Source organism: Alternaria incomplexa (assembly GCF_024043165.1).
Source record: "Alternaria incomplexa strain BMP 0042 chromosome Unknown scaffold_3, whole genome shotgun sequence".
NCBI lineage: Eukaryota > Fungi > Ascomycota > Dothideomycetes > Pleosporales > Pleosporaceae > Alternaria > Alternaria incomplexa.
In genome coordinates this window covers 821,756-844,999 of record NW_026249852.1, presented here as the reverse complement: position 1 = coordinate 844,999, position 23,244 = coordinate 821,756, and the positions used below count along the sequence as shown (strand labels likewise).

General features: G+C 52.3%; 9 protein-coding genes across 9 annotated transcripts; 4 read left to right on the top strand and 5 right to left on the bottom strand.

Annotated features, from left to right (window-relative positions):
- Nucleotides 1–461: 461 nt before the first annotated feature.
- Nucleotides 462–2,426, top strand: J4E90_002665 (uncharacterized protein; the record flags this gene model as incomplete). The annotated part of the gene is made up of 1 exon (XM_051432241.1): nucleotides 462–2,426. The coding sequence occupies one exon, from the start codon at nucleotides 462–464 to the stop codon at nucleotides 2,424–2,426; it is 1,965 nt and encodes a 654-aa protein (XP_051293663.1).
- A 1,075-nt stretch (nucleotides 2,427–3,501) lies between these two features.
- On the top strand, nucleotides 3,502–4,364 carry J4E90_002664 (uncharacterized protein; the record flags this gene model as incomplete). The annotated part of the gene is made up of 3 exons (XM_051432240.1): nucleotides 3,502–3,576; nucleotides 3,653–3,779; nucleotides 3,856–4,364. The coding sequence occupies 3 exons, from the start codon at nucleotides 3,502–3,504 to the stop codon at nucleotides 4,362–4,364; spliced, it is 711 nt and encodes a 236-aa protein (XP_051293662.1).
- Nucleotides 4,365–5,749: 1,385 nt separating this feature from the next.
- Nucleotides 5,750–6,968, bottom strand: J4E90_002663 (uncharacterized protein; the record flags this gene model as incomplete). Its single annotated transcript, XM_051432239.1, has 2 exons — nucleotides 5,750–6,460; nucleotides 6,513–6,968. 2 exons carry the CDS (start codon nucleotides 6,966–6,968, stop codon nucleotides 5,750–5,752), a joined length of 1,167 nt encoding a protein of 388 aa, XP_051293661.1.
- Nucleotides 6,969–7,218: 250 nt separating this feature from the next.
- Nucleotides 7,219–8,138, top strand: HOB3 (BAR adaptor protein Hob3; the record flags this gene model as incomplete). The annotated part of the gene is made up of 3 exons (XM_051432238.1): nucleotides 7,219–7,231; nucleotides 7,284–7,380; nucleotides 7,463–8,138. 3 exons carry the CDS (start codon nucleotides 7,219–7,221, stop codon nucleotides 8,136–8,138), a joined length of 786 nt encoding a protein of 261 aa, XP_051293660.1.
- A 1,392-nt stretch (nucleotides 8,139–9,530) lies between these two features.
- On the bottom strand, nucleotides 9,531–10,625 carry J4E90_002661 (uncharacterized protein; the record flags this gene model as incomplete). The annotated part of the gene is made up of 2 exons (XM_051432237.1): nucleotides 9,531–10,135; nucleotides 10,229–10,625. The coding sequence occupies 2 exons, from the start codon at nucleotides 10,623–10,625 to the stop codon at nucleotides 9,531–9,533; spliced, it is 1,002 nt and encodes a 333-aa protein (XP_051293659.1).
- Nucleotides 10,626–12,388: 1,763 nt separating this feature from the next.
- Nucleotides 12,389–13,498, bottom strand: J4E90_002660 (uncharacterized protein; the record flags this gene model as incomplete). Its single annotated transcript, XM_051432236.1, has 1 exon — nucleotides 12,389–13,498. One exon carries the CDS (start codon nucleotides 13,496–13,498, stop codon nucleotides 12,389–12,391), a length of 1,110 nt encoding a protein of 369 aa, XP_051293658.1.
- A 1,604-nt stretch (nucleotides 13,499–15,102) lies between these two features.
- Nucleotides 15,103–15,926, bottom strand: YOP1 (ER membrane protein DP1/Yop1; the record flags this gene model as incomplete). The annotated part of the gene is made up of 5 exons (XM_051432235.1): nucleotides 15,103–15,229; nucleotides 15,279–15,336; nucleotides 15,384–15,447; nucleotides 15,539–15,754; nucleotides 15,876–15,926. The coding sequence occupies 5 exons, from the start codon at nucleotides 15,924–15,926 to the stop codon at nucleotides 15,103–15,105; spliced, it is 516 nt and encodes a 171-aa protein (XP_051293657.1).
- Nucleotides 15,927–16,723: 797 nt separating this feature from the next.
- On the top strand, nucleotides 16,724–19,319 carry J4E90_002658 (uncharacterized protein; the record flags this gene model as incomplete). The annotated part of the gene is made up of 4 exons (XM_051432234.1): nucleotides 16,724–17,313; nucleotides 17,359–17,673; nucleotides 17,720–19,062; nucleotides 19,123–19,319. The coding sequence occupies 4 exons, from the start codon at nucleotides 16,724–16,726 to the stop codon at nucleotides 19,317–19,319; spliced, it is 2,445 nt and encodes an 814-aa protein (XP_051293656.1).
- Nucleotides 19,320–20,495: 1,176 nt separating this feature from the next.
- J4E90_002657 (uncharacterized protein) lies at nucleotides 20,496–21,865 on the bottom strand (the record flags this gene model as incomplete). Its single annotated transcript, XM_051432233.1, has 2 exons — nucleotides 20,496–21,275; nucleotides 21,329–21,865. 2 exons carry the CDS (start codon nucleotides 21,863–21,865, stop codon nucleotides 20,496–20,498), a joined length of 1,317 nt encoding a protein of 438 aa, XP_051293655.1.
- Between the last annotated feature and the right edge of the window lie 1,379 nt (nucleotides 21,866–23,244).

Here is a 23,244-nt window from a genome sequence, read left to right as displayed (position 1 = left end):
GCAACCGTCCCCTTACACCGCACCTTCTGACGCTACGGCGTCCATATACATACAAACCACCAAGTTGGCGGGACTCTACCTCGACAAGCTTTCCTTCATCCGCCCCTTGCTCGGCACAAAGGCCTGGGTATACGGAGGCGACCACAAGCCACCATAACTCGCCCTAACAGCAAACACATTCATTCGCTACTGCATCACCGTCTCTACATTTCTTCCTATTCCCACAGGGTGTGGAAGTCTGGCTACCGGACTCTGTCTCCCATCGGCTTAGTGTAGGGGACCACCCTACGCGAAGCCATCGTCAAGTTGAGCACGCCCTAGAGGTGAGCGCTCACAAGCGACTCGCCCGCTTCTGTGGTTCTTGCGCTGCAAGAAGTCGCTGAATCCACCAACAACCTGGCTTAACCAAAGCATACGACATCTGATTCGGAGTCCTACTCATCGCCGCCTGAGTCGCCAATATGACTGACACTCCGAGATCCGAGAACCAGACAAGGTTCAGCACCCCGGTGTCTGACCTCGACGACCACCGCCACCAGCCCGTATCGCTCCCACGAGCCGATGCCACGTCACCCCCTAGGTCGCGCCGACCAACTTTCGCAAGTGTCCAGGGCCAAGACCGACCCAACATACTCCTCCAAGTCAACGAGGCCCTCGAGGCAGACATCACTCGGCGCGATTTCGAAAGCGCCGTCGTAGACGATGACCAATACTTGGCTCCCGATGCCTACATCCGCCGCGGTTCTCTGGCGCACAGCCCACAGGCCCGTCGAGAGACATTCAGGCGCCCGCGCGACCCGGCAGTCGAGCGCCTGACTAGGAGCAGGGCTTCGTCGACCACTTCGCGCTCCGTCTCCCCTCCCAACTCTGTCGACGCATTCGCCGGCCCTAGGCGCCGCGACCGTGCCAACACCCTCCAGAGCCACGCTGGTTCCGAGCTCGAGCTGGGATTGAACAGGACGCTTTCTCGCGGCACTGCACGCCGTCCGACAATCAGCGACGAGCGTCTCGATGAGCTGCACAACGTTGAAGTTGCATCTGCGCACAGCTCTGCCGAGGAGGATGTGTGCTTCCCTGTGGCCGAGGATACTGGCAAGACTACCAGGTTCGACTACGAAGAGTTGGAGGAGTTTGTCGCAGAGGCTCATGAGAAGACGCCCATCGGCCAGCCTCTGCGTCACAAGGCGAGCACCGCTTCCAACCTTTCGACAAAGCCCAAGGTCTTCTCCGATCTCCGCCCCAAGTCCAGCCGGTCAGGAACGCCCAAGACAGACAGCGACGCTTTGAGTCTTAAGAATGCAGACCCTGCGATCCAAGAGAAGCTCGCCGAGGAAGGTCTGTCACACGTGTTCGCGGAGAAGCCGACGCCAGAGGTGAAGCTCAACCGCTGGACGTTCTTCTCGTCTGAGTTGGACGACACGATCCATGCTGCCGAACTGGGCGGCCTGCTTATGCCTGGCGAACGCTTCCGCGATCTGTTTGACACCCCATCAGACGGCGGCGTCTGGTGGCTCGACATGGTCAACCCTACAGAAGAGGAAGTCTTCGCCATCTCCAAGGCTTTCGGCGTGCACCCTCTTACCCGTGAGGATATCTGCGTCCAGGAGCCGCGCGAAAAGGTGGAGCTGTTCCATCAATACTACTTCGTCTCTTTCCGTTCCTTCTTCCAAGCCGACAAGGAATCGGAGGAATACTTGGAGCCTGTCAACTTCTATGCTGTCGTGTTCAAGGAGGGCATTCTAACTTTCACTTTCTGCGAGAGCCCACACACGTTTTCTGTGCGCAAGCGTATCAGCCGTCTTCGCGACTACATCAACCTCAACGCTGACTGGATCTGCTACGCCCTCATCGACGACATTGTCGACAGCTTTGCACCTGTCATTCGGGGCATCGAAGATGAGGCAGATGCGATCGAGGATCAGGTCTTCACTGCGCGCATTGAAGATTCTCGCGCCATTCTTCGATCGATCGGCGACTGCCGCAAGCGCGTCATGCAGCTTCTGCGTCTCTTGGGCGGCAAGGCAGATGTCATCAAGGGTTTCGCCAAGCGTTGCAACGAGTCGTACAGCGTTGCTCCTCGGGGTGACGTGGGCATGTACCTCAGCGATATCCAGGATCACGTCGTCACTATGATGTCCAACTTGGCTCATTTCGAGAAGATGCTCAGCCGCGCACACTCCAACTACCTTGCGCAAATCTCGGTTGATCAAGTCATTCAAGGCAACGACAGCAACGCTACGCTTCAGAAGGTTACAGTCATCGCTACCATTCTCGTTCCGCTCAACTTGATTTGTGGTCTGTTTGGTATGAATGTGAAGGTTCCTGGTCAGGATGGCAGCCTCGGATGGTTCTTTGGCATTATTGGTGTTATCGTCCTTTTCGTTGCTGTCTGCTTGGGGGTTGCTAAGAGGATGCGTTACATTTGATTGAATTTGTTGGTTGGCAATTCCCTGTTTTGTCAGTTGGACACTGTCTGTCTTTGTTTCTCCTATGTTTAGTATCGTGGTTTTTCATTCAGTACATGTATTAACGCCAGCGCTGGTGTACCGGAGGTTGTCATAATTGGGGGTCACGTCATACACGATCATGTCGGCATTAGATATACTCTAGATTAGAAAAGTATTGTTCTCGTCGCAAAGCTCTTTGCTGCCAGCACATCGCTTGAGTATGAATTTGGACACATATGTGATGATCTCACAGATCGACAATTACGTATGGCTTTGGGTAGAAGGTAGCAAGAAGCAAACCAGACAAGCCAAAAAAGAAGGCGCGCATACCCTGTACGATGAGCCATGAAGCTAGGGATTGGCGTACGCGAATAGACAAAGCAAAAGAATGCTTTACAGTATTGTTTCAGGTGTCGATAGTGCCCATGATGACATCACATGAAACGGCATGCATTGGTAGCGCGTGTTTATACTACCTTGCTCATACGCTCACATGACATCCAGAGACGCGATGATAGATGGAAGCGTAGATAAGCCGCAACTCTGTGCTATCACGCGAGCAGCCAACCTTGGGACGCATCCAAGGTGACATTCCGTACCGTTCCTATTCGTTCCGAGGTCGGAAGGAACACTGCCAAAGCCAGAATGCGCGGCATCCAAGGCGCCGAACAGCAACTGTGCCGACGATGAAAGAAACGTGGTGACGGTGAGCCCCTGCAGTCATGAGGACCAAGTAAGGAAGGTTCCACTCGTTGTCCGCGAGTTCGGAAGCGGTGACTTAGGCTCCTGCCGAGGGGCGGACTAAGTAATCCTTGTTTCGGCGAGAGCATTCGATCATGCAGCGCCTCAGCCGACCGACTCCCTTAAGTACAAACTCTCGCCCTTCCGCCGCTCTCTCACTCCTTGCACAAACCACCAGGACGTTCTCTCAACCCACACTCTCACTTTTACACGTAGACAACACCCAACCGACCGCCTCGGCGAATACAGTACTGTTCCTGCACCCCCACGAACACTACACGCTTCAGCAAGGACCCCGGACCGAGAAGGCAACATGGCGGAAATGGCGCAGCGGATACTCATGAATGAGTTCAAGCAGCTCAGCAAGGAGAAGTGGACAAACATCGAGGTGCGTCTTGGTGACATTCCCTCCAGCGTCACAATCATAGTGGCGATGCAGGAGCACCGAGCTAACCACGTCACAGCTCATCAACGAGAACGTCTTCGAGTGGAGTGTCGCCCTGATAGTCATGAACGAAGAGTCCATGTACTACGGCGGCTACTTCAAGGCCAAGATGACCTTCCCTCGCAACTACCCGCATAGCCCGCCAGGTACGTCACTGCCAATACGCGGATCCAGGGACGGAAGGAGTCGCGAAGCGCAGGGCAGGAGCTAACGGTTTACCAGATTTCAAGTTCATCCGCCCGCTCTACCACCCCAACATCTACCCCGACGGCCGCTTATGTATCTCCATCCTCCACCCACCCGGCGATGACGAGATGTCTGGCGAGACTGCCGCCGAGCGCTGGTCACCCGTGCAGCGTGTCGAGACGGTCCTGATATCCATCCTCTCTCTGCTGGACGATGCCGAGGTCTCCTCACCCGCTAACGTCGACGCGGGAGTCATGCTGCGCAATAAGCCGGAACAGTACAAAGAGATGGTCAAGAAGGATCTCGAGCTGTCAAAGGCAGACATCCCCACGGACTTTGTCATGCCAACGCACGAAACAGCGTGGAAGAAAGAGAAGGACGAGGGCGAGTTTGACATGAGCTGGGAAGACAGCGATGCCGAGAGCCTGGACTTTGGTGGCAGCGAGAGCGACCCGGACGAGGACCAAGAAATGGATTCCGACTTCGAAGGCGATGACGATGATGCTGAAGATGATGAGGACGCCGATACCCCCATGAAGCGCTAGACGTTGCCCATGGACTGCAACTCTGAGCCCCTCATCATGCGAATGTCTCACATCCGCATGCCAGGGCTACTTAGGGGTGGGTCCCCAGCGTCTGAAGAGGATTCGGGTTCTGACACCCTTATCCTTGTCCCTTCACCGATAGCATCACCTACCTCAACACTCCTCTCTTCGTCATCATGCGATTCGGCAGCCCCTACTCCATTTCCCCCTCACCCCCGTCCAACGATATGGTGGACACTCGCGCACTAGGAACTGCGCATCGCCCTCTCACCCCCTTGCCCAACTTTCCATTCCTCGGTTTTCTTCCACGTCTTCATCATAAGCGCGGCGTTCGGTTTCGGCATGGTATTCATGGCGTTACGCCTGCAACGGGCTTTCACGCCTAGGGTTCGGTCACGGTTAGGACGGCATCTACACTGCATAGGAACGGAGTTTTTGAATCATATTTTCATCATGCGTGGCATGGCTACTTTGGGCTTGCAATTGGCGGCGCAGTGGCTGCATGTGAATGACCGTAGACTAGGGAATGCATGAATTATGTACACACTGACATTTGTGACAGCGCTCATGTGATGCGCTCTCAGTGAGATCAATGCGCCTCCATCACTCTCCAGAACTTTGCGCGCCTTCATAGGAAATATTGATGTCCTGCTTCACCCCACTGACAATCTTCAGCACGTCGCCCCATGACTCTTCCGTTGGAGCATAATCCAGAGAATAACCCGTGTCGAAAAGATATTGGAAGAAGCCTTTCGCACTGACGCCCTTGCAAGTGGGTTTTGCAACGCACACGACTTCCCCCAGAGGCCGTGCTTCCTTGCAACTATTGCACGTCCACGTTCCGCTTTGGGCTGCGGTTCGTCCCAGGACCCAACCCTTTCCATCAAGCCGTGCTTTGAGGCCTGGGTCAGGTGGCGAATTGTTGCTTATGTGTTCGCGAATGCTGTCGGCCACGTCGGAAATTTTTTCGGGTGGTGTTTTGGCTGGTACGACGAGTTGTGTTTCGTATTCAGACGTCTTTTGCGGTTTCTCGGTTTCTTTGCGCCGTAATCCATTTGACATCTTGATGTAGTGTTTGTGGGTATCACCTGTGACTGAGAAAGATGCTGGTGTAGAAGGGTTATTCTCTAGAAGGGTACATGCGACCACTTGGAGGTTATTGTGTGTTGAAGATTTAGATATTGACCGGTGCTTGCAGAGCACAGCAGGTTTTTAGATGTATGCAAGACTAGTTCAGAAGTCGTTGCATACATGTTTATACTAGCGATGACTCGAAGGCGTATTGGTCTGTGGGATGTTGTACAGTGATGATGGTTACAAGCTTGATCTTTTAGAAGACAGTGCGTGAGGCTGACAGTTTGTTCATGGCCTGAACACTCCATGGCTCACCACCCGATGCCCATAGCGTTTCTGACTCTTTCAATAGTTCTCTCGGCGATTTTCTCTGCTCTTTGCGCTCCTTCCTCTGCATGCCCTATAAGCTCCTTCTGATCTCCACTCATCAATTCCTGGTAACATTCTCTTACATCGCTGATACCCGAATCTACGGTATCAGCGACCTTCTCTTTCAGAGCCCGCATGCTTAGGATCCTCAAGTCACTCGCTAGATCTTCCGGTGACGCAGCGAGCGACTCATCAAAATGATACATCAGATCCACAAGGTTTGATACACCCGGCCTGTTTTCGCGGTCATAACTCACTCCCTCGATGGAGTCTGTCAGTGCCGTCTTCAACTTGGCATGTATCTCCTCTCTTGAGTCTGTTATCAAGATGCGACTCTTCGGCTTGGGGTCGCTCTTGCTCATCTTCTTCGTTGGCTCAGTCAGACTCATGACTCGTTTCGCGGGACTCAGAAGTGTTTGTGGAACAGTCAACAGAGGCTGTGACTCTGAGTAGACGTGGTTAAAGCCACTGGCCAGTTCGCGCGTGAACTCGAGATGCTGCGCTTGGTCTTCACCGACTGGGACGTGGGTCGTGTTGTAGAGGAGGATGTCGGCGGCTTGTAGGACCGGGTACGAAAAGAGGCCGAGTTTGAGGGCGTCTTTGTTGTTGGAGGGGTCGAGAGGAGATGCATTGGATGGGAGGGAGAGCTTGCTCTAAGACAGTGTCAACATCATGCCTCCCAGGTCTACTTTCGCGGTTGTATACCTTCCACTGGGTCATCCGTCCCAAGTAGCCCATGCTTGCACCACAACTCAAGATCCACATCAACTCTGCATGCTGCTTTACGCTACTTTGCGCAAAGATGATGCATCTCTTCGGATCAAGTCCTACTGCCAGCAGACTAGCCAGCATCTCTTTCCGCCATCTTGCCAATTCGCTCGGATCTTGTTTTATCGTAATCGCGTGCAAATCGACTATTGAGAAAAGAAGCGTTGTGTCCGGAGATGCCTCGTCTTGCAGCTTGACCCATTGCCGCAGTGCGCCGAGATAGTTTCCAAGATGCGGTACGCCGGTGGGCTGGATCCCCGAGAATATCACCTGCTTCTGGTTCTTATCGGCATTCTGTCTGGCTGGCGAGGCGATGGAGTACTTCCGCAGGCAGCCTGAACATACACGAAAAGGCGAGGGCGCTGCGCGCTGCAGCGGTCGAAGTGAAAACATTGAAGTCAGGTCGTTGTATCAAAATCGGAGTCGCGGTTGCTCAGCCACCAGAAAGCGCGGCCGGGGCCTTGTAGCGTCGTCATTGTGGCACTGCCGCCCGCCAACAACCACTCGACTGCGCCCAACCACGGTCTCCTTCTCCATTCACGCTACTCTCCCCACAACACCACGACTACCACCCACGATCCCAAGCCTCACATACCTCACTATACATACCGTCGTCCGGAAGTAGAGAGACTACAGCGCAATCATGTCTTGGACCGGTAAGGAGCCCCTCGACGATCATCCAGGAAGCCGCCGGCTCACCAGACGCAGGGTTCAAGAAAGGCGTCAATCGCGCGACGACGCAGGTTCTTATGAAGACTGGCCAAGTCGAGCGCACAAATGACCGCGACTTTGAGACTGAGCAGCGGTAGGCTCTCCAATCCTTCAGATGCATACTTCATACAAGAATAAGGCATCCCACCGTAGTACCACGACTAACATGACGCCAGCCGGTACCGTACTATGGAGACCGCCGCGAACAAGCTGCAAAAGGAAGCAAAGGGCTACCTCGACTCTCTGCGCGCCATGACCGCCTCACAAATGCGCATCGCCGAAACCATCGACGCCTTCTACGGCGACGCAGGCACCAAAGACGGTGTATCGCGCTCTTACAAGCAAGCCGTTACCGACCTAGACGCCGAGACGATAAAAGCCCTCGATGGCCCCTACCGAACAACCGTCCTAGACCCCATCCAGCGATTCTGCTCTTACTTCCCCGACATCAACGCCTGCATCACAAAGCGCGAACACAAGCAGATGGACTACGACCGCATGCGCGCGCAAGTCCGGAAGCTTACCGACAAGCCTGACAAGGATGTCACCAAGCTACCGCGCGCTGAGAAGGACGAACAACTCGCCAAGGCCGCGTACGATCAACTCAATGACACCCTCACAACCGAGCTGCCCCAGCTCATCGATCTGCGAGTACCATACCTAGACCCTAGTTTCGAGGCGCTGGTCAAGATTCAGCTGAGGTTCTGTGCGGAAGCGTACTCAAGAATGGCGCAAGTGCAGCAGTATTTGGATGCGAACACAAGAGATCAGTATGCACAGGGCGAGCTGGATGCGCGGGTGGAGGAGGTGCTGCAGGAGATTCGGGACTTGAGTATTGCGGGAACTGTCTAAGAGCTGGGAAAGAAAGATTTGTTCTCAGTGTATGGTACATGATAATTTCTGTGGCGTCAGAATCGTTGGTTTTGCGGCATTGAATGGATTGCGTAAGGACAGACGAGGGAGTTCAGCGGTGCCTCCACCTCCCTGTAACCATCGACTTTATAAGGCGCTCGATTTCATGATGATTAGTTTATTTCCACTGCGTCATGCCGTACTGACATGCAAACAGAGCTGAGTCTCCAGACTTACTCTTCGTGACAGGAAACGCCAAGAGGTCACGGTGGAATGGTTTTGTTCAACGTAACTTTACTGACTCAAAGTCATTGAGTCCTCGTCTGGAGTCAGTAAAAGAGTCAGCCTCCGCCACAGACGTGTCTCACTCCCTTGCTTTCTCTCGTGACAGCTTCGTTGACACGTATTGATAATATAAATTGTCTGCCGGATTGGTCTTCTGATTGATATTCTACACACATCCACCGCACTAAGATCATTGATACAACATCCTCATTTGGTATCACGCAATTTACTTTTTCAATGGCCCGCGGCAGAGGACCAGAATATCAGGAGGGTCGCTCGACCGAAAGACCAAGACGGTTGCGGTCATGTCTACCGCCTCCACAAGGGAGATGTTCCTCCCCTTCACGAGAAGCAAGCTGGACGCGTTCACAAGAAATGTATTCAACGTCCCCACGATACAGATATTCACCGCCCTCGTTCGAAGATCATACACCGCCCTTACGACAGAGATATCGATCGCCACAGCCACCGAGATCCAATATCGGAGACCCGATCTTAGAAGATGAAGCTTTCGATTGTGTCGACTGTCCAGCCCTATTTAAAGAAGATGAAGTAGGGACGATTCACATGGGACCTCACGACCAAAAATGTACCACATGTGACCGGCCCAAGAAGTGGAAATACTGGAAATGCACGACATGTCGGTGGACTTGGCGAACGACAACTCTCAGATGTGGAACGGGGGCTGGGAAAGGAAGCCGGCTGCAGTGTGAGGGACTCAGCCACGAAACCCCCTGGTTTCTGCTCTTTGCAGAGATGAGAGACGATCGCAATGCACTGGCTAAGCAAGTCGCAGAGTTGGAAAGGAAGGAGTACAAACCCAAGAATTTTAAGCGCGAGCTGGAGGATCTGGGTATTGTTGAGAAAGATGGAGATTTTGGTGAAGAGGAAAAGTTGCTGTTGGAGTGGAGGGCCTGACCGTTCTGCCGTCTAAGCATCAAACGAGATGGCATGGAAGTTCAGGAGGAGGGGAAGGTGAAGCAGATTGTTATAATGTAGAGACTAGATATTGTGCAAAAATGAAATTAGTATTGCACCGCAAATGCGGTCATAAGCCACTTCTGCGTTCGGCTGAATGCATTTGCTGTGACGCTTTTGAAGCTACATTTAAGACTGGGTTTCTCCGGTCTTATTATAAGTCTCTGCGATGAACTTGATATCCTTAAACACCTTGGTGAACGGCTCGAGATGACCCTTGAACACATATGACGCGTCAACTTCAGGCTCCTGAACACCTTCCGAAAGATCCACACTGACATCCTTCTCCCAGCCATTCGCATAACGAGTCTTATCCCTCTTGACGCTCACTTTGACACTCCTACCATTCACCTCCTTGACCTTGCCAGCAATTCGAAAGCAGCACCCGCTGCTCGGTTCGACAGTCTCCGGATCCTTGAGAACGTCGAGACTCTTAGGCCAGCCTGTGAGAGGGGAAGATCCGGTACCAAGACTTCCACTGAAGCGATAGTGCCCGTATACCAGAGGCTCCAGATTCTCTGCCCACACCGTGTCCTGACCGGTGATTACGACGTTGACTTCAGTGGTCAGAGGAGATTCCCATGGCCAACCACATGGCAGTATCTTAAAAGGGTCGAAGTCCGAGCCTCCCACTCCGAAGTCTGTAAAGTTTCGCTCGACGCGTATGACCGTAGCAGTGAACGCTATGTGCATCGGACTTAATCTCTTGGTGAAATGAGAATCGTCCAGCGCCTCTGCGAAGTCTTCAAGTTTGACAGTAGGTGCGTTTTGATGAGACGCGGTGATAACGGCCCGATCGGTCGCTTCTCAGAACTTGCAGCTACTACTCTGTTCGTTCATCTTCATCATGCCTTGATTCGGAACCATGGCTTCGTACTCGTATATACTCGGGCCACCTGGCTGGTCGTTGTCCAGAAGTCGTTCTAAGCTTGAGTCTTGTTCCAACCAGGATTTCGGTAGGTCGCGCAGACCAGTTCTAACGGCAGGATTTTTCTTGAGTATATCGTTTCCACCCATCATACCCTCGAAGACGATGAAGTCTTCGATATAACCAAAGTCTTCATCGTGTACTTCTTGTATGGTTTTGCCTTTGTATTTGCCAAAGGTGAAACGGTAGGGACCACGGCTCTTGGGTGCTGCGCGCGTCTGGGTACGTCGCTTCTTGGAGGACTCGGCATTGGAGGATGCGGCTGGTTGCCGCTGTCGCTTGACGCCGGAGCTCATCGTAGGTATCAAAAGAACTCGTTCGCTTGAATACGAGATCGCAGAAAGGCAAGAGGAGAATTTTGCAAAGTCGAGTTCGGACCTGGAGAGGAAATAGTCAAGCGCTACAGGCGAGGGGATCTCGATCGCAGAACACGGTATGCATAGGAAATTTTGCCGCAACTTAAGTAAGGGTACGCGGCTCGCAGTTACGCGCAACGCGTCGGCGATGTAGAGCACCTGCACAACGCGTTGCTAAACCACCAACAGTGATGCGCCCTGAAGAAAGCAAATGGGAGACGAGGTCGACAAGGAACTTTTGGTCAATACTTGGAGACACTACCGCGACACGATTTGACCTCGGGAGGGTCGCATGCGGAGCGTGAGACTAGTCGTCCTCGCATGCGCACGGCGGTGACAGCCGTTTGAAAGTGGGGGCTGACGTGGCCCGAGCGTGTGCTGCAAGGATCCCTGAACGTGTCACGGTGATTACCATTCTACCTGCGTCACCTACCGTATCGCAGTCTTCCCTGGAACATGCAGGTCAAGCCTGTGAAGCAAACACATCAGACGAAGTGTACGAGTTCGACTTCGGAAAGCATTGCAGCCAGACCATCAAACAAGTCGCAGACACCAGCCCCAGCTATTTGCTCTGGTGTCTAATCAATGAAGACATGATGGAAACAAGGATCGACCTAGCCGATGGCTTAAGAGCTTTATCGAATGACTTTCTCAACTCGCAGTCTAGTTCCCTGCGCGAAGCCATGCGGAAGAGGGGGATTCATCCCCATGACATCGCGGACGCTCTCATGGTAGAGGGACAAGATGATCACGGGAACTTTTGGAATATCACAAATGGGACAGGGTAATCGCACAGAACGTGGGCCCTGAGTTTGAGCAAGTCAACATAGGAGGCTCACTGCCGACCACGATAATGTTCACCGGCACCATCGTCAGAGTAGAGCAATGTTGGGCCGACGAAGGCGAAGACGGGCTGATGACTTTCACAATACTGCCATGTGGCTTTCCCCGGACCGAAACCATCAAATGCCACTTCATCTCTTCAGCTACTGCGTCCTTGTACGAGGAGTTGCCAGACATGCTTTATAAGATGTATAAAGTCGTCGGCAAGTTCTGCAGTCCCGGTCTCTACAGCAGCATCCACGACATCAAGAGCATCGAACTGGCGAGGAATCCGGAACCTGCTAGTCTGAAGACTGGCATCTGCTGAAAGTTTGAGGGCCGCGTCACCTATGCTTGCATCAAGCCTTTGTTCGAGTCCGTCTTAGTCACGTATCTTGAGGTTGATCGTGATGCACGATTTCCTGTGTACGCCAAATTGTTAGAAGGCGCGCCAATACCAACAGTCGGGAAACTTTATCGTGCCAAGGGTATCACAATCCCGGAAGACGTCAGTGAAAATGGTCTAGGAGAGACCAATTATTACGCTAAATGGCTTGAAGAGCTTCCGGAGCCTAATCCTAGCAAAGCAATCTAGCACAGACACTGATAGGTGAGCAAATTGAATTCTGTGGGAAAAGAGGAGATGACATCTTCAAAAGTTTTATTAAGGCCCTAGGGTGGGTTTCGTTGGCATCTTTCTGGAGCAGAAAAATATAATACCAACAAGGCACAACCTTGAAAGAAACACGAGCAAGTTTGTGCCACCCATGTCCGTACCGATCGAAAGCGTATCACGAGCATCTTGAACGCTGTTCAACCTTTTTACACCCCCTTCTCAACATCCGTACCGTAATGGATCCTTTCCATAGTTCCCTAGCGCATTATGTCCAGTCCCGCTCCCATGTTTCTTCATCAATAACGCCACCGTAGTAGACATTAATAAGAGGACTTTGGTACCATTCCCGTGGCTCCCGCCCTACATCATACAGGACGACTCTGTGCTTTTCATTGTCACATCTTTCGGGCCCAATGACCGAGTATTCCCATTGGATGTCCTCGGTAGAGTCCATACACGGACCGACATGCTGTTGCATTTCGTATCCTATGTCTTTGAGAACCGAAGTTTCTTCAATCGGAGTATCTACCAACGCGACATACACTACGACCTCATCATTGGACAATCGGGGAAAAGATGACGAAGGAGAGTTCGTATGATCGTGCCGAGCGAAATACATGGCCGCGGAGTTGGCAAAGTTGGCAAAGACCTCGCATGCTCGCTCGCAGTATTCGTAGTATGACCAGTACGTTTCACCATATTCGCATTCATCCCTTTCCCGCATGATAATGTCCACCTCTATTACGCTGACTTTCTTTGATCTGGCTTCTTCGCACACGCTACTAATTTTGCTGATAACCTCACTGTTATCGTCCAATCCATCGCATTTCAATCCATTAACGATGATACGGGGGACTCGCATTGCTTGCGGGAGGACTCGCTGTGCTTCAACGATAGATTTCATCAGAGGTGCAGCCTCCCCACAAATTGCTCGACACGTGAGATGGATGGGCGTTATGGATTTGTAGTTTGTGATGGCAACGTTTCGATTCACGAATCGAAAGCGACGTCGGCAATCCGCGGCATATTCGTAGATCATAAGACGCAGCTCCTTTGGTAGATCGAGGAAGCGGTCAAATGACGGGGGCTGACGTGGGTTTAGCGCAAGGTCTTCGTAGTACTGTCGTTCGTCTTCGTTCATGTCGTCGCTGCTGCAGGTATCGGAGTGTTCTTCCTCCTTAGAGTCGGACGACGTAGAAGCTTCCCCAGAGTCGGACATGGTAGAACCCTCTTCAGAGTCGGACAATGTAGAACCCTCTTCAGAGTCGGACAATGTAGAACCCTCTTCAGAGTCGGACAATGTAGAACCCTCCTCAGAGTTGTCCAATGTAGAACCCTCCTCGGAGTCGGACGATGTTGAAGGCGTATCGTTCATGGCTAGGGAATGACGCTGGGTTCTCCCAGGGTTTCTACTAGGTAATCTTATTGGTGCAGCAGTCTCAGTCTGAGACTGGATTGCATCAGTCTTAGAGCGGATTGCATTAGTCTCAGAGCAGATTGTATTAGTCTTAGAGCGGATTGCATTAGTCTTAGAGCGGATTACAGCAGTCTTAGAGCGGATTGCAGCAGTCTTAGAACGGATTGTAGTAATCCTAGAACTAATAACAGCAGTCTTAGAACAGATTGCATTATCCTAAGTAAGGGATATTTTAGCCTTAGAAAGGGATACATCTGTCTAAGAAAGAGATGCAGCAGACTAAGAAAAAGATGCATTAGTCTAAGAAAGGGATGCAGCAGTCTTAGAACTAATTGCAGTGTTCTTAGAACTAATTGCAGCGTACTTAGAGATTTTTGCAGCAGTCCTAGAACGGATGTCGTTGTTGGAGATCGAGTTCCAGTTAGCAGTCGAGTTGTTAGCAGTCGAGTCGTCAGCAGTCGAGTCGTCGGGAATCGAGTTGTCGGACATCGAGTCGTCAGTAGAATCCTCACTCATGGTTGCGGGATGGCGGTTAGGTGTCTCAGGAGGAGCGGTCAAGTCTCCTGATGGAACCCAGGCAACTGTCGCGAGCTAAGGTCATTACATAATCAGAGCTACTCGGGTCTTATTGGTGCCAACCTGCACGAGCCACATTTCTGGACCCTACAATTTGAGGAAATCCTTAATCTTGGCTCATCAGCGCGCCATGAGGGCCTGAGACCATTGACTGAGCGGTTGTTATACCTATGTATGCTCTCTTGGCGCCCATTCGGTCGTAGTCTGTATAATGATAGTAGACATCATGACGACTCAATCAAACACCTTGATAACAGGCATGAAGTTATCAGATCTGGCCTACTGTTTACATTTAAGACGAATTAATCTAGAGCCATCTTGGACTCATGGTGAATAGGAATCTGGGGATGCCGCACGTGTTTCAGCCGCCAAAGCCAAATGCGTCTGGGACAAACTGTAGTTGTTCAACAGTAATGTATGTTCCATCAACAATTATCGCAGGCAATGTAATGTTGCTGGGTATGATAATATAACGGGATCTCAGTCGCTACGGATAGCCAGCAACTTCAGATCCATCCATTATAGCGTATGGTTGTTTAGACAACTCTTGTACTTGAGTCATCAGGGAAGTCACTGAAGTTTCCTTTCCGTAAACATGAATATGAGACCTTGATTGAAAATGGTAATGAATATGTAACTGATTCTAGCCAGAGGGCTAGCCAGACTCGGTACATCATATTATTGCTCGCAAGCGATTCACCAAAACCCACTGCCAAAGACCACAACTTCCTACCCGATTGGTTCCCTTATGGGCAAATGATCATGAAACGTAAGGATGCCTGCCTCTTCTTTCGTACTTCAACCCTGTCATGAACGCTATCCGTAGCTCGTAAACCATTGTCCATACAGCGTTTCCAAGCTGCAACAGCCGCACACCTTGAGAAGCTGGGTCTCTCATGCACAGCAGAGGTTATATCCCGAACTTCGTCCTTATCATTATCGTCTAGCCGTGCGACTGTCAGAAGAGTGTTATGCTCGCGACTGCTCTACGAGGCATGAGGCTTGCCAGCTGAGTCGGCCTTGGCACGGAGGTCGGCAGCGGTGGAGCCTGTCGCGGAGAAGTAGCGCGAGAAGACGGGCTGAAGGAATGAGCGGAAGACGATCTGGGCACCACTAGGGAGTGTAAGCTTGTATTAATGTGCGCGACGGGGCTGCTACATACGCAGTCTGGGGAAGAGACATCCAGAGGATAAGGACAAACTTGAAGGTGTAGTAGAAGGCTGCGGACGTCAGTTGCGGATCATGCAGACGATATGGGTGTACTTACGGAACCAGTAGACGGCGTTCACAGCGCTCTCGAAGACGGTCAAGAAGGCAAAGGTAACCCAGTACTGCGGCATCGCATTAGCCCCATCCCAGATTTGTTGTGGACATAATTTGGCCAGCTGTCCTGCCAGCGATGAGAAAGTGGGGTAAACATACAGTCAACCACTGGGTGTCATCGACCTTGCTGGCGCTGAAGAGAGCCTCGAGCGAGTAGTAACCGGGAATGATGAAACCAGCAATGTTGACGAGGAACTCTCCGGCAATGTTGAAGAAGATCAGGAAGAAGTAGAGACCGGCGAGACCAAGGATCATGTAGACCTTGGGGACCGACGTCTGCTTCTCAAAGTTGTTGAGTGCGGGGTACTTGGACAGCTGGAACACGACATCGTCAGTGAACGTAGCCTCATATCAAAACCGTTGCTTTTCCTGTCGGAATCGTCGGGACAAGGCGTATTTTGACAATTGTGCCTTGTGCAGAAGCGAGAGCGCTTACCTCCTTGTCGAGCTGCGACAGCTGGGCCTGGGCTCTATCCTGGACAGACATGTTGAGGGCTGTTGGGAGGTTGGGTGTGATGGGTTGCAAAAGGGTGGGATGCAACGGGTTGTGGTTGAAGAAGCAGAAGGGCTGCAATGTGTTCAGTAGGTAGAGAGGAGCAGGAACGTGGAGCCTGGAGATTGTGGGATGGAGGAAGTGGGCTCGTCATCGCTAAATACGTCACCGCCTTTCACGAGCCAGCCAGAACGCAGCAATGGCATGCCGATGAGACAAGATCGCGTGCATCGGTCCAGCCGTTCGACGAAGCCATATCCCGGGAGTTGGTAATGTCGCATTCACCTGTCTCTTTTTCCTTTACATTGGCAATTAGAGAGTAGTGCGATTGCACGGGCATTATGACGACTTGCACGTGACCGTTGAGGTCCAAGCGCGCCGGCCAGTCTCCGTTGCTGCAGGCGTGACCGAGTTCAGACGGAAGCGTAAACATCCAATTCCTATCCCACAACAAACCCGCTCGAGGGCGACCGACGACGCCTACGACCCTTGCTGGAGCCGGATATTCTTCTGCGGAGCATTCTACCACGTTGGTGACATCCTATCTGCCGGAACAACGTGTTGAGCTAGTCCCTGGCCCAAACAAACAAACCCGCCAGCCCCGAAAACAGCTGAGACTCGAGCTACACGCGAGCAGCGCCATCAGCCTACTCACGACACCTTGGTCTTCTTGGGATTACCGTCGCGTACTTTAGACACTCTGCCGACTGTGTTGCCGCCTCCTCAGCGCCGTTGCCATCGCATTGTTTTGGTGTAAACATACGGAAAATCTGCCAGCCGGCGTCCGCAACATGACCGATATCCGCCGGTCACGATCGAATACGTCAATGTCTACGAGAAGCAATCGTCCTCTTTCACGCGCGTCGACGACGAGCGTGCATTCGTTCGAGCAATTCCAACAACCGCAGCAAACGCGGCCCAACCAATTTCCCCAGCAGCCGCAGTATCATGCTTCATTCACTACCAGTGAAGCGTTACAGCCTGCATTACTCCAAGCCGCGCAACAGGTCAGCGCGCAGGACCAGCTTATCAACATGAGTCTGGAGAGTGTTCAGCAGTATCTTGGTTACCCAGCCGACCCAACCGCGTCTCACCCTCAACCGAACGGTCAGCCCGCACAACCCGATCACCATGCCTACCAGAACTCCCTCTCTCAGCATTCACAACATTCGCAGCAACACAGTTTCATGGCGCCGCCGATGGATACGGAGGATAAGAAAAAAAGGCCGTCGACCTCAGGTGCCGCGACCAACGACAAGGAATTGCGCCAGCTGCTGAACCAGAACGAAGGCCGCAACCTCAAGGAGGTCGCAGCTGAGGTCATCCAGAATGACAGAACATCCAAGGCAGAGAAGTCGAAACAACTGTTCGCCATGTTATGGTAGGTACTTCGCCTCCACGCAGGAACAGTGCTAACGCGCCCCAGGTTACAGTCTGTCTGCCGTGTTGCGAAGACGTCAGTACCGCGCAACCGCGTCTACTCCAAGTACGCAGAGCGCTGCGGCACCGATCGCGTTATCCCCCTGAACCCAGCATCTTTCGGCAAGCTCGTTCGCGTCATTTTCCCCGGCATCCAGACCAGGCGCCTCGGTGTTCGCGGAGAGTCCAAGTACCATTACGTCGATCTCGAACTCATCAACGACAACGACAGTGGCGAAGAGGCACGTCGGGGCAGCAACGGCCCCGCTGCCCATCATGCTATGAAGCGTCAGGCTTCTGGGACACCGAGACTCAACCTTGAGTATGTGACTTCCACAACTTGGTGTGTCAATTGCTAACAGCTTCAGTGCTATCCCCCGGTTACCTGCAGACAGCGCACATTTTCCACCACGAGAGGCACGCGTGGAGCCGCAGAACACTTACTACACTCCAGCCTCGTCCCGCGGCGTCTTGTTCACCGACATCTACTCCTCCAATTTCTACCCATCTCACGCGCGTACCAAGACGTCGTACGAGCACGAGCTCAAGTTTCCAACGCCAGATATCCTCGAAGCTCCAGATGCTTTCGTAGTCGAATTGCCAGACATTAAACCCTATTTACCAGCGCGTACCGATCCCGATTCCGCCGATAATCTCGTCGCCATGTACCGCTCACATGTCGTTTCGCTGGTCGACTCAGTGCGATACTGCAAGGAGAAGCAATTCTTCCGCCTCTTTGGTACTTTCCACGGGACATTAACTGTGCCAGTGCAGAAGTTGTTCGCTTCGCCCGAACTGGCTCCATGGATCAAGGAGTGCGACTGGATGATGTACCAGAAGATGATTCGCAACGTTTCCCAGCTCACCCTTCAGGTAGCGCCACCGGCAGTATTAAAATTCCTCGACAACGTTGCAAAGACGTTGCATGCACATATTGCCGCCAAGTTCGCGCCGCTACCCATACATGTACTCGAAGCAAAGCTGGAACCCGCTACATTGTTCGCACATCTTCTTCGACAGATGCTTCGTGTAAATTCCGCTGCACACGCAGCAGCCGTCATGCTCACCGCAGAGAGCCATCGCACCCAGATGTTTGCTGACTGGCTGGAGCACGTCAACATCAAACGCATCATTGCCAACGAATTGCCCGCCTCCTGTGCGCACGAGGAGGTTTACAACATCCTAACTACCGAGATCCGCTCGATGCTAGGCCCGCTACCACAAGAGATCCAATTGCCTTCCGGTACCATTCATCGCGCAGCATATCCCGACCCACCCGCAGATCCTTCAGAGTCCGTCATCGATCGTATCGCAGCATTCTTGACACAATTGCCGTCCCGCTTTCCTGGCGCACACGCTCGCACGATCATGCACTGCATCAGTGCGCTTGGTTCGGCCGCCATACGCGAGATTACCGTCGAGAATGGAATCAGTTTCCAAGGTTGGTGGCTCACCAAGGTCTTCGTGGATGAGATGGCGCAATGGTTAGCATCACTAGGTGGGTTTCTAGGCCATGCGCCCCCAGACTGGAGCTCGTCCAACTACTCGCCTGTAATGGGTGAATCCCTCAATGCGGCCATGACGAACGGTGGCAGCGGCAGCAACAACGAGAGCAGGTATAGCAGCCTGGAAGCCGACTTTGGACCAGATCAATCCTTCATCTCCAACGCTAGCCATGTCACCATCCAGGACAATGGATCAAATCAGGAAGGTGAGTTTATTCATTCACAACTTAGCCTCACATGGTAGTTGACTAACGCAAGATCATCAGTCAATGCTGGACGATTTACTCAACCATCATCACAATACAACATGAGCTTTCAGTACGAGTACGACATGAACACTTCCCAACAAGAGCCAAACCATGACGATAGTGGTATAGGCCTCGGCCTCGGCGTACAGGAAGACGGCATTGACGCCAAGTTTGCGTCTCATCTATCTTCAGCTCTTTCGCAGAGCGTCAGCTAGCCTGACGTCCCTGTCTTTCAGATATTCTGATACTTTTGCCCATGCGTTTATGACGCCTCTGAAGTCACGACTAACGACGAACCGTGCCCGACATGGCCTGTTAATATCTCATAATTCTTTGTACTTTAGGATTGCGTACGCACTCACGGACCGGTGTTTACGGAAATAGTTCGGCGTTTCCATCTTTGCATTTTGGGTTTGCAATACAGGCGTTTGGAACGATATACCGCCTTTATGGCCTGGGTCTGGTGTTAGATGCAGCTCTGCGGTTCCCCTGCGCAGTGTTGAATTGAATTGTTACATCGTTACAGACGTTCACAACCGCCTTCCACAAGAGCTTCGCGAAACTAAGGCTCACCACTTTCGCCTTTGAAACGAGAGGTTGAACAAGTGCATAATGCTGTACCAGCCTCTTTAAGTTCGATCGATCACGTCCTGTCAAGACCCAGCGGAATTAGAAGGTACTTTCTCACAGCGAGATTTCATGTCAGCTAACAGCACAAATGTGGTCCCCGCTAACACCACACGGCCTACCAAGAGAAACCTCATCTCCGTTTACTCCGTTAGATCTACATCGCCTGTTCCCGATGTCTGTCCTACATGTACTTTGTAGTTCCTCTCCCGTTACACTAGCTGACATAACCATCTGACCTCTGAAAACGGTCAACATCGGCACACGACCGCCGCGGCTAACGCAACCCGGTCAAAATGGCTCGTCGACCTCCTCAGTCGCCTGACCACACTGATCTACGGGAAGGAACTCGATCTCTGATATAAAATCGTGTGTCGATCGTGACCGTTCGTCGCACGATGATGGATCACACGATGGACTCTCACCGCTCGTTCATTGGGTTTCAGGAGTCGCGATCACCTTGGCATAGAGTCTCTACCTTTGGTGCTGTGGCGATATGTTAGGATAGGGGAAAGATCACTGCAGTTGTGCTCGCGTGGACACTGTTAGCAAATGCAGCCGAAGAGCGCAATGCATCATGATCGGAGACAGGACGGGACTGTTGTGTAAGGTATGATACAAATGTAAGATTTCGTTACACGGAAAAGATTCCTGCTAACGGTAGCCTGTACGGCTAACTAGCACTAGAAGACAACAGAATATTTACTAAACCCCTTCATGCGCGGCGCCGCGAGCATGAGTAGACACCACAACACTCCTACTGCCTACTGCCTGCCCCGTGTCCTCCTTCTCCTATGGTTCCACGTCGCGCAGACGTCCTTGTTGGCGCTAGCATCCAGTCCTGCTTTGGAGGTGGGTACCCAGTTCTTGTAGATCAGGTAGCTGTAGTCCCATCGTGGATCGTTGAGCTGTGTCCTCCACGTCCAGAAGATCCAGCCCTCAGTCTTCTCATACAGTCGCTGCTGGGCAATGAACCAATCCTTGTAGAATTGTGTTGTGGAATCGAGCTTCCAGTCAAACTCGGTGCTGTACTCGTTGTTGACGGTGAGGCTCCATTCTTGGACGATCTTGGGGGTGTCGCCGTCGGTCAGGCGGTTGTCAGTGTGGCATGTGTAGTACATGTAATCGCCCTGCTTGGCGTCGGGGTTGATCGCCGTTACAGCTCCGCCGACGTAGTTGTGATCGTCAAAGATGACCTTGGAGTCTGATGGGAGGTTGGACTTTGGGTTACCGGCGCCCCATAGGGAGTCCATGAATTGGACGTGGAGACGCTGTTCGTCGGGAATGTTAAGAGTCTTCTCGGCGTCTCGGACAGCCTTGAGGGCTTGTGGGTAGTACTTTTGAGTAAGAGTGTCTTTCTCGGCTTGGGGCATACCGCCCTTATCACGCGATGTCTGCGGCTCGTTCACGACTTCAATGATACCGACTGCGGCCTTGTATGAAGGAGTGTTGTGAATACGCTTCGTCATCCAGTCAAGCCACTTGGCTGCGCGGTCATAGTTGGCTTGTGAAAAAAATCCTGGAAGATACGCTTCAGGGAGACACTGTGGTGGATGTTAGAGTCGAGTCGAGGAATATTGGAGTGTTGAAAGCTTACCTGTCCAGTAAATGCATCGCCGACCTTTTGCGACCCGGGAGCGCCGTGGAGGTCAATAACGACGAACATTCCCAGTCCTGCAGCCTTGTCGATAATATCGTCAAGATACTTCAGATTCATCTCGGGGAAGTGCTCGCTGCTACCCACTAGGCTGTGAAGACTCCAATATCCAATCGGAATGCGAATGGTGTTCAAACCAGCATCGTGCATGGATTGAATCATGCTTGGTGTGATCCAGCGAGCGTAATGAGCGTCGAATGCATCATTCGCTTGAGACTGTCCAAGCTTGCTGACACAGTCAAACTCGGAGCAGGAGTCACCGCAGCCCATCTCTGACCACTCTTGATTCATCAACCATGGCTCCGAGAGTAGCCATCCACCGAGGTTGACTCCTCGAATCTTCGAACTAGGAAGATTAAGGGCACGTTTGCTCAGGTCGCCGGTGGTGCGGTTGAAGGCAGCAAGATCGCGGTCCGCGGGCATCCATGCCTGTGCGCCGGCCGCGAACAAACAAGCCAAAAGAGACGAACTCTTCATTATGGTGGAGTTGCAATGATTGGATGGAGAAACGAAGTTGCTTTTTCCAGCCTGGAACGAAAAAGGGTGCCTGGAATGGAGCTGCTGGAATGAATGTCCAGTTGCTTGACTGTTACACTGTGCGACCAGAGGACTATTTAACTTATTCACGGGCCTCCAGCTGATCGTACTAGACGGCACGTAGTTCACTGCATCGTGAGTCTCCAAGAGGCAAATTGCCAAAGGGGCCCCTAGCTGACGACAGAGGCGCAAGCCAGTCACCCAATCCGAGATACTTCACCGGTCCCGCGTTCAAGTCGACGGAGTCGCTAGCCCCCAAATGTAGCCTTCTGTCTGAAGATCTTTCGAATAACTTGTAAGCCAGTCGAGTATGGCAGGGGTAGCGTTCACGATGTCGCACGAGGACATGTAATGAAGTCACATCGTTCGTCCGCGTTTGTGTAGACTAGTTATAGTAGTAGTGAAGTTGATGCATAGCACACTGTTAGTATGATCAGGCGGCCACGGGTTCTCTGCAAGGTGGATCGAAACGGCTCGCTGGCTGGGGGTTTGCCTGCCGCCTGACACCATGGCAGCTTCGTAAGATTCGGGGAGAGTATGAGGGGCTAAAACATATTTTAGTATTTGGACAGTCAGCGACCTACTTTAGGCCATATGAAGAAGGAGGTGTAATAAATGTTTTCGGCTGATCCCAAGTGCGAAGGCCAGAGACTGAGATATAACTCCCATTCGCGGAGAGCAGGACGCGTTGAAATTGCAAGGGCTTAGCCGAACTGAGGCGGTCTCAGAAGAAGAGGCGGAAATAAACAAGTCCAAGAACAGGAGGCTTTCGAGCAGTTGGCCCTTCACCCTGACCTGCGAAGCGGCCCGGCGCGCGGATCCTTACTCGAACTGTCAACACACCCCGCTAGTTCAGACTCCTCCGACTACTCTCCATTTAGGTAGGAAGTCTGGGGACAGATGCATACTGGAGGCGTGACCATGTTGTTAACGCGATGTGATGACGTGCCAAACTTATCATTTCTTCTCAGCCTCGCAACTGGGTTACGTCTGACTTGCTTGCCACCAACCCCATATGCTTACCATAAGCCATCGTATTCGGTCGCCGGCACTGTCCTTCCGCAGCGGGCCGTTGTGGCGTTAGCATCCTGAAAAGGTCTCGTATTGACGGTGGAGAACACATAGTTCAGCAAGCCATGTCTGTGGGAAGGTTGCCTTATTCGCAGCTTAACGGTTGCTGTAAGCCGTCCGTCAGCCGGATATGCAAGCTTCCTGCAGCATCGTCCGGAAACGTTCGTTCTTGACTTCAGCCACATATTGTTAGTTTCCACGGCATGACTGGGGAAGAATGCTTCCAACTGCCTCGAATCAGCTCAAGT